At 38.0% G+C, this 13,492-nt stretch overlaps 1 protein-coding gene across 1 annotated transcript; it reads left to right on the top strand.

Annotated features, from left to right (window-relative positions):
• Positions 1 to 1,059: 1,059 nt before the first annotated feature.
• On the top strand, positions 1,060 to 3,932 carry LOC113569706 (homeobox protein OTX2-like). The gene is made up of 3 exons (XM_026997706.3): positions 1,060 to 1,209; positions 1,615 to 1,766; positions 2,127 to 3,932. The coding sequence occupies exons 1-3, from the start codon at positions 1,113 to 1,115 to the stop codon at positions 2,745 to 2,747; spliced, it is 870 nt and encodes a 289-aa protein (XP_026853507.1). The 5' UTR covers positions 1,060 to 1,112; the 3' UTR covers positions 2,748 to 3,932.
• Positions 3,933 to 13,492: the final 9,560 nt, after the last annotated feature.

The following is a 13,492-nucleotide window of genomic DNA, read 5'->3' as shown; positions in this document are numbered from 1 at the left end:
AAGTAACAGATTGAGCGGTGTAGCCGTTAAATAGACTATAAGCCCTTTTACAAAATACGTTAAATATAAGAGGGGCCCCTCTTTAAACAGAAACGTTGGAGTTGTTCCTTTTACAGAAGTAGCCTATAGGTACCGCTTAGTGATTGCGATTGTAATGATTTGCTACTTTTTATTTTTATATAAATAAAAATATAAAAGTATAAATGTTATATAAATGTGAACAATTATCGAAAATCCTTTTTAAACAACTGTAATTTAAAAGATAAAAGAAGCATTTTCTCATCTTTCTTTTCTTTCTTTCTTTCCCTAATTATCACCTTCTCTGGGTGATTATAAGAAGAGGGGGAGTTTAAGTGGATATTTGATACGTTCTTAACGGAGAAGATGGTTTGTTTATTTAGTTTAAGTTTGAATAATCTTTGCTAATCAACACTTTTAGAAATCCCCACGCCGAAAATCTAATTACCGGGTGCAATTAATTAAGTGGGAATTGCTCAGGGAGTGTCGACTGGAATTACAATCTTCGAAGTTCCCCGCAAGTTTCTTGTTATTTACCAAGCTGCTGTTCGCATTTTAATGACAACCAATTCAAATGTACAAGTGGTCGGGATTCAAACAAAGAGCAAAGCCTGAATTTAAGATGTGCAGTTCCATAGCCACAAAATAGAGAGCACGGACTTCGCAGCTTTGTCTCATTGTTTATCGCCAAAGGGGCTTTTGTTATCAGCATTATTTATCTGGTCAACAGTAGTCTTTGTCTTTGCAAATGGCCCCCAGTCAGGCTGTCTACTTTGGAGACAATTAGCTCGTCCTAAAACCCATGGCCACTATGTAAATGCTGCGCCTTGTTGCGTCTCAATGTGCGTGCCTTTCAGCAACCGTGTTTTTGTTCTCGAAGAAGGCGTGTTGCAATTATGGGATGTTTAGTGGTACCGCCCCCTTCAACTACATACCGTGTCAGCAACTCACTCCACTGCTGTGCTTCTTGTGTCCCGTCCGTGTGCGCGATAGGCTAAGAAGAAAAGGAAAACAGAAAAAAAATCCGAGCAGTATAAACTGTGTGCACGTTTAGTTGTAGTACGTGCACCCTCCTCACTCGCCCAGGTGCGAGCATGATGTCTTATCTGAAACAACCACCCTACACAGTCAACGGACTCAGTCTGTCTACTTCGGGGATGGACCTGCTTCACTCATCTGTGGGTTATCCAGGTAAAATTAATTTAAATTGGTTTATCTTTGTGAGTAGTCACATGACACTCGTCTTAAAATAGAAAAAAAGTGTGGTAAGAGAGAAAATACTCTCGATTTGCTGATATCTAATTTGCAATTCCTGGCGCTTTGCAAAAAAAGTTAAACATAACACACATACTGACACTAAATATATATAGCTAATTTCATATGGTTTTAGATGGTTCCCTTGCCATTCATATACATTCCCAAGAGTATCTTAATTATTAAAGAACATAAGTGTTACAGAAATACTGCTGATTTACTACAAGTCCCAAAGGGTTGTAAATTATTAATGAGTGAGTACAGAACACATGTTTCAGATTTCCAAGTCTGTTGTTGCATTTATATTCATCTAAACAATGAGAATGTAATTTTTATTTACAGCAACGCCTCGTAAACAGAGACGTGAGCGGACAACCTTCACCCGGGCTCAACTGGACGTTCTGGAGGCCTTGTTCGCAAAGACACGCTACCCGGACATCTTTATGCGTGAGGAAGTAGCCTTGAAAATTAACCTACCAGAGTCGCGTGTACAGGTGAGTAAGTGATAGGCCTATCACTTTTTCTAAAGACTCGTGGTTCATGGGATGAGAAAAATATGCTTAGTTAGTGCTTTATTAAGCGTGAAATTTACGTTATCGACATTGAAATGCAATACTCATATTTTAATGTGGTCTCTTTTTTGCACAATTTATTACATATATAGACTATAAACATTTCTACTCAAACAATATATGCCCCCAAAGTTTGGTGAAACTATATGTGAAGATTTATATGCTCTATTGTTTACAAAAAACTAAGATAGAAAATAAGAACTGCAAAAAAATTCAGTTATCACTAATATTTATAAAATAAATATATGTAATTGGTGATTTTGGTTTGACGTAATACAACAGGTGTGGTTCAAAAACCGAAGAGCGAAGTGTCGCCAACAACAACAGCAAACACAGAATGGCACGCAGAACAAAATTCGACCTGTAAAGAAAAAGAGTTCTCCAGTCAGAGAAGCCACATCCGATGGCAATGGAAGCGGTCCGTTTACCTCCACATCAAGCGCTTCTTTACCGGCTATCTCTACTAGTACTGCTCCTGTGTCAATTTGGAGTCCGGCCTCCATTTCTCCACTCTCAGACCCACTCTCTACGTCTTCGTCCTCCTGTATGCAACGGTCTTATCCCATCACCTACACACAGGCGTCGGGATATAGTCAAAACTACACTGGTACATCGTCTTATTTTAGTGGAATGGACTGTGGGTCTTACCTTGGACCTGTGCATCACCAGTTGGCCAGCCACGGATCGACTCTGAATCCAGTAAGCACAAATGCGGTCAGTAATCATTTAGGCCCACCATCCTCGATCACAAGCCAAGGCTATGGTTCGTCTGGCCTTGGATACAGTGCACCGTCAGATTGCTTAGATTACAAGGACCAAAGCGCCTCTTGGAAACTCAACTTCAGCGCCGACTGTTTGGATTACAAAGATCAGACATCGTCGTGGAAATTTCAGGTTTTGTAATTTTTCTAGAATGACAAGCTTCAGTATTAGGTCCATAGGAAATATTGTGCACCAGCAGACATATAAGCCGGGCAGCAAAAAGATGATAGTATCAAAGACTGGCAAAGCAATGCAAAAGCTACAGAAACGATTTAGATTTTCATTTTATTTATTTAGAATAATATTTTTCATTAAGATATGGAGAAACTGGCAAGCCAAGAGGAAAACCACCGTTAGTACCCAACGGTTCAGCATTCCTTAAGCCTATTAGAGGATCTGGCAAGCTAAAAGAGGTCTTTGATCAAGGCATTGCAAGTTGCGTGAGTGTGCGCCGATCAACGCAGAAGATACCTAGTTTGTGAAATGCACTATTCTATTTATGACAAACGTTTAATGAGTTGTGTTTTGTTTATTTTTGTTTTAAGAGACAATCAGTGTATATGTATTTGTGCGGAAATATTTGTTTTTTGTCTTAAATCTGTATATCTTCTTAAACTGCTATCTGTTGTAGGCTATCTGAGCTTGTCATTGAAAACTGTAAATTTGATAGTTTTTATGTTGTTATTAATAACGATAACTTATTATTGTAAATGTAAATACAGTTTCCCACCGAATGTTAGACATATATTAAAACATTCTCAGTTTGAAGGAAAATATAGTCCTCGCGACTACTACACTATTTTGATTTTTTCACCCTGAAAAACAGTTCAATTGCTTAATTCAATGAGACCACTATTGTCAATAACAACTAGCAGATGCCGGTCCAGTTTAATCTAAAATTCGTTTAAGTGTGTCTGATCTGTTTCTTAAACGACCTGCTGGCTAGAATTACTGATCAGATTCAGTTTTCATTATCTTAAAAGTAGGGGAATGACAACGGAATCAGATTTATATTTTACACAATTGCTAAAATATTTCTCCACCATTTGAGCACCAGGCTATCACACTTCTCTTACTTGACGAGTCTGAAGTATGACTACTCTAATTTAGCCAGCAATTACTCGTGTTGCCACCAATTTATGCTGTTAGAGTAATCTTGTCATAATCATTGGTGCTTTCATATTGATTTTCCCGAGCAGAAGGTTGACAAAATATGAAAAGCTTAATTGATGCTATTAAAATGTATTATTTTGCTAGGCCAGACATAAAACATCTTAATGTTTTTATGAAGGAAACGTTGTTTAAAACTTCTAGATAATAAGATATTTGTGATTTGTGAAACGTGGATATGTTTGGTTATTTCCAATAATCAATTTAATTTCATTTGATTTAATACATAATCGACATCTTGAAACACTCGTTACATCAAGTGTCAAATGGGTAAATGCACAGTATGAGAAAGCTATAATCCATCCTAAAAGAGAGTATAGTCCAAAAAATTAAATGGGGAGATTCCTTGCCTCCGAAAGGCAACTTACGAAGTTCCTTAAAAACACTCAGATGTCTAGAGGTCATACATAACAATGTGTGAAAAAGAAATTCGGACGCTGGGTGTTGTAATTACAACAATAACACTGTGGTTTGGTATTATCCGAATATTCATTACCTAAAATAATATGTACAGTCTATGTACTGTCGTCTCTGTCTACACGTTTTCATTCAGTTAAACACATAGAGATAAAACTGCCTCTTAACAGACGTACTTGAACTTTTAGTGGTAATATCACTTGTATTGGAGTATTGCGTTATTTTGCATTACACATTCATTATTTTACATTGCTTTATTTTACTATGGAAATTAAATGAAACATATGTATAGGTATATGTAAAAGATTGCATGATATCATATGGTTGCAAAATGTAGTAAAGCTATTCAAAATAGCTCTCGTAACACCACGTAATTTTTAAAAATATGTATTTATTTAAGGCGAATACCCTAAGTTCTTCATCGTTAGCATGGAGCACTTCTTCCACGTCAGTTCGGCTAGGCGACACATAATCTTGGTGCATCATATATTCTAGACAAAATAAACTGAATATGGCATACTTTTTTAGTGTTCCCTTTTAGCTATCATTGGTTAATCCTAATACTTGAAAACTGATTAAATTAGCGTTAGTTTATATATTAGCTCAAATGATAACAATATAATAATATTATAGAAAATGTTATATTAATAACCAGAATAAGTAGGATTATTATCATAGTACAACAGCCCATTATCAGTTTTATTATGATGTATTGGTATGCTGTCATTATGATGATCATCATCATCACCACCACCAACAAATTATTATTATTATTATTATTATTATTATTATTATTATTATTATTATTTTACTTACTATTATTACTGCAACTTCCTTTTAATAAGTTGCAACTTCTTAGTCATACGTTTTGCACGTTCAAGTTTTTTTCTTATTTGTTTTGTTTTTCGCAAGGGTTCCACGTGGCAGTCCTTTTTAGAAACAGCAAGTATAGATTTAGGACGATCAGAATCACCCATATAAACTTATTTAGAGGACTTTGCTTAATATTCATATATACACGAGGCAAATCATTCATCTTAAATCGGTGAGACAGCATGGGCGGTATAAAATAGTTTTACTCAGGTGGTGCTATCGCCGGTGAGACCTAATGCATATATGCAGTATCTGGCAAGAACCGGAAGTCAAAAACGTGCCCTAAGGTTTTATAAAAATAGAATTACGAACAATCGTATCTGTTGGATGCGAAGCATTTCTAAAATGTGAAAAAGAATAAATAGCCTAATAAGCAAAGAGACCACACGCACACAGTGTCTATGAGTCCAAATTAGGACTATTTATTTATGTTTGGAAGTTATGAGGCATTTCAAATGCTAAAGCTGAATATAATGATGTAAAAACAATACATTTTGTCTTCATACACTTCAAGAAATTCAAGCCAGTACAATTTACTTTATTAAAATATATATTTTTTTAAAATAGGAAAAATGTATTAAATACTTTTAATTGTCAATATAGTTCTTAAATTCATTTCAGTAGGATCATACTATGATTGCTTGAAAAATACCAGGCATACTATTAAGTAAATAGCATGAAAGATCAGTAACAAGTCAAGAATGATTCATGTCAGTCTTGCAGCATTCCTAATGGTGCTTATTGGTACATTTCTGCAGTAAATAACAATAAAAATGTTAAAACCATTATATGCACCCTATGAATATCTATGAACCTGTTTAAAAATACATTTTGTACAATCAGTGTCCATAATATTATGAGTTATATGATTGTAGAAAACATTCCCTAATGTACTTTGATGTTATTTTTTTCTTTAGGGTATACTTGATTGAATCTGATGGTATTATCTGATGGTATCCTCACAGACACACCTAAGTAAAAAGTGGCACAGATCATGAAAATAGAAGATTGAAAGCTGATTACAGATTTGAAACATTTTTGAGTGGAAGAGCCTTTGTGAAGTTACTACATATTATTTGGTGTGTGTGTATGTGTGTGTGTGTGCATGCGCTTGTGTTGGGGGGGCACGCGGGGAGTGTGGGGGACCTTTACAATTGCAGGACCTATGCATATGTCCACAACCAGATCAATACTTGGGCCATCATGGCCTGAGGCCATTAATAAAAAGAGATAATTCTCTTTAAATGCAAAATGAATTAATAGGACCATAACAGATTTTATGCAGCTAATGGGTGAAATTTGTCATGCATAAGGTTTTTATGTATTGAAAAACATTTAACTGTTTTGGGTGCTTGTGAAATCCATTAGGCATTATAGATCCTTGCTACAAAACTCTAAAACATTTGAAAATAACCTCTTTTGTTTTTAATAGAATTGCATTATAAACACATATGAAAATTGTTTAAATGATTAAGGTCAGTGCTATGGTTGAAGACCACTAATTTGCCACTTTTGCAGTCCAGCTGGGTTTTGTCTGTAACAGCATACTGCTTTATGGAGAATGTCTGTATGACTATGGGATATAGAGATACAGGTACGGGATAGCACTGGACAGCAAATACTGCAGATATGCTCTATGTGCTTCAGGGAGATATGATATTTGTCACTGAGATTTTGGAACTCAAAATTGTTTTCCCATCTGAGTTTAAGGCAGAGAGCTGAGTCTCATCAGCCATCAGTGGTGGCACCACTGTGCTAACCCAGACAGCGTCTCACATAAGGCACACATAGACCCGGTAATTAGCTGCTCTAGATACATACACACCAGACTGTGCCATCGTTTAAATGTATCTCTGCTCAAAGTGTTCCTCCTATCTGTTCCAACTGGCCAGGCCCATGGCCTTAAAGCAGGTACACCTGTACCCCAGTGAGCTGCACAAGCCCAGTGCCCACTGTGGGCCAGGCCCATGGCCCATTAGCTCATCAGAGTGTGAGGCTTCCCGCTGACCTGGATCACACTCATAGTGACGAATTTCTGGCAAAGGCATTATTTCCAAAACACCACTAAAGAGTGCATGACGGATTTCAGGCAGTCATGTTTTTTGGACGCTGTATGTTGTTCTTTGCAATGACTACCATAAGTCTCAAGCCTGTAGGTCACATGCAGGCACATAGTTGAGGGTAAATAATTATGCTCCAGCACAGCCCGCATCAAAACGATCCTGCAATGTGAACATGCACACACATCCACATATGAGCAGATGGGGAGGTCACAGAGAAGGGATGCTGCTTTTGGGTTTGTCAGCAGATGCCCCTTCCCAGCCCTCCCTTCTTTTCTGGCCCACCTGTTTATGGCTGTGCATGGCTCTCTGTGTATGTCTGGATGTTAGGCTCATGAATGCTGGCAAGTGTAGGTCTGAGGACCCTTATGTTGGTGCGGCAGTGCTGGTTACGCCACGTGAATCCAACTGTGTGCATTTTATTAATGGGTGGTGTGCAAGAGTGGGCAAACATCTTTGTGCAATGGTCACAGCAGTGCAACTGTGTGTGTGTGTGTGTTGTGTGTTTGTTGGCTGCGTATGGCAGAAGGTGTGAGTGTGTATACTGGTTGGAGTTCCCCTGCCTCCCCCCTCCACCTCCTGAAGCAGGGCGAGTGCACCCCCTCTGCACCCTGCTGCGGCCACACGCCTGGCCACCTGCTCTTGGATTAGGGTGCATGCGGATTACACGCGTCACAATGGAAATACACTACTGAAAATATGCCACAGAGACTAACAAAGAGAGCACTTATAGCTGCCTCCTCAGTCTAACAATCGGGCAGTTAGCGGAGAATGATGCATGCAAATAATAACTCATGCTTTTACTGTGTTTTGCATGAATTATTAATCACATTTTGGTTGGTTTTCATCACAGAGAGAGGCATATGGAGAGATGGAGTGATAACACTAATAGTAATAGGGGTATATCAAATATTTTATATTCTATCTATCTATCTATCTATCTATCTATCTATCTATCTATCTATCTATATATATATATATATATATATAAGCAATGTAAGCGCTACATTTGCAATTGTCTTATGTCTGATGGCGTGTATCTGTGTGTGGTGTTGTGTGTGTGTGTGTGTGTGTGTGTGGAGTTTACTCCCCATAAGAACCCCATGGCCTACATTCACAAACAAAAACACTACAATCAGAAACAAAAACATGGCAATGAATGAATGAGCAATGAGGAGATGTGCATGGTCTGGAGTATTAAAACAAAAATTGAACTCAGACAATACATCGTGCAAACTCAAAAAGCAAACAGCAAAGTGAGTGATGACAAATAGCATATTTAACACCACTAATGATACACTCAGGTACACTGAGTAATATTTTCAGATTTCAGCTTTATGTATCCCAAATCTCTATCCCACCTGTCTGTTCACACATGCTTAATGCAACATAATAAGTGACCTTCAGTGTTACTGCAGAAAACTATAAGCATTTTCCCAGCTCACAGTTGGGCGTGTGCTTCCTTAGCCTTTACTCGATATTAAATTTTCTTAAAATTTTTTGAATGTAAATAAAAGTTAACAACAGGATAATAGGACATGCACAGAGCATGGTCAACCATAAACATTGATGCTTGGTGTCTTTTGGGTGGTGTGGTTGCATGCTGTTCCCCTCTCCTTCAAATATGACCTCTTTAGAACAGTGTTAGGGGTTACTGAGGCATGAAAGGAGTATCACAAGATCAAAGATGACCGACTATAAAAGCCACTGATTTCGTCTGACCTCACTTATGCCACAGCTCACTGTTGTTTTACCATTTGTTACACCACACAGCTCATAAAATGTAATCCAGTGTCACTCACTTGAATACTACTCTGTAAGTATATGAAAATATTTTTTGCAAAAATGTGAATTACGTGGAACATTATGTTCAAGAGAGAAGAGAGAGATCGGTGACAAAGAGAGCATAAGAGCAGATAACAGGCTGATTCTCAGGTGGATATGCTTATAGTTCTCTCATATGTGTTTTATGGCTGTCTACAGAGATGCCTGTTAGAAATATTTAACATATAAAGTATTTTTTTGCATGATGGCCAGTTTGCTTTAGATGTTCTTCATAGATTTGTAATAACTGTCAATAACTGTCAGCTTGTCTTTCCTAGTGTTAAGCTTTCTAATAGATGTGATAGTTTATTATTATTATTATTATTATTATTATTATTATTATTATTATTAACAATAAGATTTTTTTTATTTGTTGCATTCAAGATGTGATTAATATTTTAATATATTTTGTATTTACTTTGTGAAAACAATACCTATTTTCTGGTGGCATTGATGCATAGGTGTGCTTGACCATTATAAATAAGACCAGGCCTCAGGAGTGAAGGAGATGTTCCCTTTTTTTGTTGCAATTACATGCATATATCACCAAGATATCATTAAGTGTCTATTTTGTTAAAATATTTCTGAATCATTTTTGTCATTAGCTCTACTACTTCGAGTATAATATTTTAAAGAACCATAGCAGTTTAAGTTAAACAGAAAAGGGAATATAGTGCTATCACTAAAGCATTAACTTTTTGTTTGCAAGTAAATTTCAGTAAGACTGCAATGACACAATAACTCTTTTTCATGGCAGCTGGAATTAACACTAATAACTCTGTTATTAACTGTTAATAACTATTAGTTCTCTTTAATGTTTTCCAAGTCCTCTATAATGACTTGAAATGACTTGATCAAATGACTTCAAATGGTGATCAAATTACCTTGAAATGGTGAGTACTGAATCATGGTACTGCATTAATGAACATCTACACCTCAGTGCCTCTTAGCAACGGTCTTTAAAATGTCAAACAAAAATTGAACCCCCCCCTCTCGTCTCTTTGGCCCAATCCATCTCCCATTCAGCACTGTAAGGCTTGGGTTTCAGTGGACAAAATCTAGCTACAGAGTGCCAGGTTGTGCTGTGGAGAGCAGAATGCGAAAAGAGTAGGTATCATGACAGTGAGAAAAGCCGAGCAAAAGAAAAGAGAAGCAGGCAGATATGGGATGAGAGAGGGATGAGAGAAGTGATGGCATTTCGGGTCTTTATTCCTCTTCCTAAGCTGCTGGTTCTGTTTCCAATCCAATTGGGTGATATGGCCAGGCATGTAAATGACATGCAAAGCAGGGACAGGCATTCATGCCACTGTAAATCTCAAGCACCCTCCCTTTTTCTCCATCTTTTTCCAGTATTGAAACCACCTAATTGTACTTTCTCTCTCTCTAACCCATTATGGTACTTTTTATCATATCACAAACACACTTTTTTTTCCCCAAGAGAAATAATTTAACAAGTAGGGGTTAGTAGTTGAAAAATACAAGTACCCCACTACTGTAATGAACATTTTTGAGAATTTGGTTATTTAGACTTTTGGAGTCTTTTTAACTCTACTACACTTGTCTAACAACTAATTATTTTATGAGTTTAGAACTTTAAAAAATTTAAATGAACAGAAAGAGTAATCACCAAAGATTACTTTGTGACATGTTCACCCAGAAACGTGTGGAAAAATGAGAATAAATACCCAGGTTATACATGTTTTATTTAAGTTATGTTTTATTGTTGTTAAGTACTTGAATACTTTAACTGCATATTTGTACATAATAGTAGATGTTGTAGCCACAGTTACATACTTTGCACTTTCTAAATAATATTGTAAATAATATTGTACTTTTGCACTTCTGGTTAGATGCTAACTGCATTTCATCGGCTGTGTACCTATACTCTGCAAAGTTGAGTGACAAAGTTGAATCACTTTCAACAAAGTAATATTACACAAGTTATATCTACTTCTATTGAAATTAAGAATTTGTGTACTTCTCCAAACACCAATAAACAGGAACAGATTAAAATTTTCATATCACATATATTTTCAACTTCACTTTAATAATACTCCTTGAACTTTACTGGAATTTTACACAGTATTCTTCAATTTGAATTTTTAGGCAAGACAGCTACAGGGCTCCCACCAGCATTCTGACTCATGACTGAATGAATCATGGAAACAGAAAGCGTCTAAAACCTGGTTAACCTACCCCAGATGACTTCAATTTCAGTCTAGTTTCAACAAGTTCAGTTCAAATAGTTAGGTTTGTAAGGTGGTTGTGTTCAACAGCAAAGGGCACAAAAGAAGAGCCATAGAGCACTGAAATCAATATGACAAAGTGAGGCAGAAAATGATGTGAGGAGGTGTTGACAGGGACTAGGATGTCTAACAGGCCAGCATTTGAAACAACATATTTCTCTCATCAAAAACTCAGAAAGAAATCAGTAATGGTACTGGTTCAGGTGTCTGTTCAGCCTAATCCTTTTGACTCTCCCCTTCGTTGAGGGAGGCGCATCAACCAGTGATCACAAAGACTCAGAAATAAAAACTTTCCTTGGCTTTGTATTCATTGCATTTCTTATTTTAAATTGAAGGGACACCAGGGTGCCCAGAATAGAACTGACAAGAGAATAAGGGGGGTTTGGTGGTTAAGATGTTTGTCTCTCAGCACTCAGAACTTGAGTTCAAGTCCCTATCTGGGTGGAGCTTCCATGTTGTCTGTGTGGGTTTCCTCTGGGGTCTCTGGTTTCCTCCCACAGTCCAAAAGCATGGAGGTTAGGTTGATTGGATACTCTAAATTGTCGTGTGTGTGTGTGTGTGTATATATATATATATATACACACACACACACACATGTTCAGTGGTGGTTGGTGCTCTGTCCTGGTCTTAACCCCTTTCCCTGCACCCAGTGCAGTCCCCCAGGGGTCTGTGGTTTTTGATCAAGAGTACACTGTGTGCAAAATTGGCTGCTGCTTCTCATCAGGTGTGTGTGTATAAAAAAAAATTAAAAAATTGATATTTTAAAGCGTCCATGAGTTTGAGAAAGGTATATAAATGCAACTAATAATATTCATACTCATAGTTTCATCTGACTGCACACATTTTCTAAAATAGCAGACATATTCCATTGAAGTATATAACACTTACTATCTTGATTAATCCAAATGGATTTCTGGCACTTGTTTCATTTCTTCTCTCCATATGTCCTCTTCCTCTGTGGTTTGTTGGCATGAAAGGAATGGTGAATGTTCAGTGTTTATGTGCAAAAGAGCTGCATGCAGGCCAAGTCTGGCACATGGTAAGAAAAGTGTCTGAGTGACAGCGCTCAGAGGCTTAGAGTACAAGGCTGACTATCAGCTCATGGACAGACAGAGAGAAGGCTGCTCCATTCAGAGGGCCTGAGATATGCTGTAGGCCAAAAACTGGCTGCGGTCTCCCTCCTGACCCCACACCCCCACCTCCTCCCTCTCACATTACCAACCCCACAAGCACCGGGCACCCAACGCCCGCACCCCAGCACCCGGTGCCACTGCCAGCTGACAGCTCCAAGCTCCATTGCAAATGAATCTCCCTTGCGTTACAATTGCACAGGACAGATTCCATTAGCGCTATCTGAAATTGAGTGGCGCGGCGCATGCCGTTATCAGAGGCGCACTCTAAATAGGCCCACCGCTGTCATTAATCTGCTCAGTGATAGTGCTAGGCACGTCTGTACCGCAACAGCCTGCTGCCTGCCCCTCTCGCATGCAGCATTTAGCATGGAATGAGGGAAAGAGGGACCTTACATTGCACCCACTTTGAGATGGACGGGGGGGGGGGGTCTGGTAACTTGTAACGGACCAGCAGAGCAGCAGTGACATTTCTTACACACACCCCCACACTCTTTCTCTCGCTCTATTGTCAGAGGATTTGCAAGTCAGGAGGTTGGGGATTTTCTCAGCAATGTGTTCTCTGCCCACTCATACTTTTAGATCTGCTCTCACACACTCAAATAGCTTTTGCAAAATCATTAAACCCTGACACACAGCTAAACAGCAGTGAAGCTGTCCCCAAGGAAAGGAGATAGGAGCTGCTACCAAGCATACCCATCATAACCCATCACACAATTTCACATGAGTTTTGCAGAAAACAGGATGATTATATATACACCTATATTTTTAACACACAATGAAGTTTTCTTCACAAACATTTATAAGAAGTTGAAAATACATGAGAGAAGAGAAAGTGGGAGAGAGGTGGATCTATTTTATATTCAGTGCTGTATTATGAAATGTTAGCCCAAAGGTATATGTATTAAGTTGCATGCCATGCAAAGGAGCTAAGTTGTAACCTCTCTCTCACTCTCTGTAATGAGGAAATAAGAGCTCCATTACGCTTTATTCATACTGCTTTAATGGATGAGCCCTGAGGGAAAAACTGGACCAGCAGAGGAGATAGAACACGTAGCTGTGATACTGCATGCATTCACTATACTCTGTGCATAGAAGACACCAGCAACTGAAATTATTTAGAGATATCAGTAATGCTGCCTCATACTTTAACCCCTTGTCTTTTT

This window comes from Electrophorus electricus, chromosome 7 (genome assembly GCF_041902795.1).
Source record: "Electrophorus electricus isolate QZ-2024a chromosome 7, ASM4190279v1, whole genome shotgun sequence".
NCBI lineage: Eukaryota > Metazoa > Chordata > Actinopteri > Gymnotiformes > Gymnotidae > Electrophorus > Electrophorus electricus.
This window is presented reverse-complemented; position numbering and strand designations above follow the sequence as displayed.

Excerpts from the sequence above, each read along its gene's own strand:
- LOC113569706 (XM_026997706.3), top strand. The coding sequence starts at position 1,113 with ATGATGTCTTATCTGAAACAACCACCCTACACAGTCAACGGACTCAGT. Across the intron at positions 1,210-1,614 it reads CTCATCTGTGGGTTATCCAG|CAACGCCTCGTAAACAGAGA; the intron begins GTAAAATTAATT and ends TTTTATTTACAG. Across the intron at positions 1,767-2,126 it reads TACCAGAGTCGCGTGTACAG|GTGTGGTTCAAAAACCGAAG; the intron begins GTGAGTAAGTGA and ends GTAATACAACAG.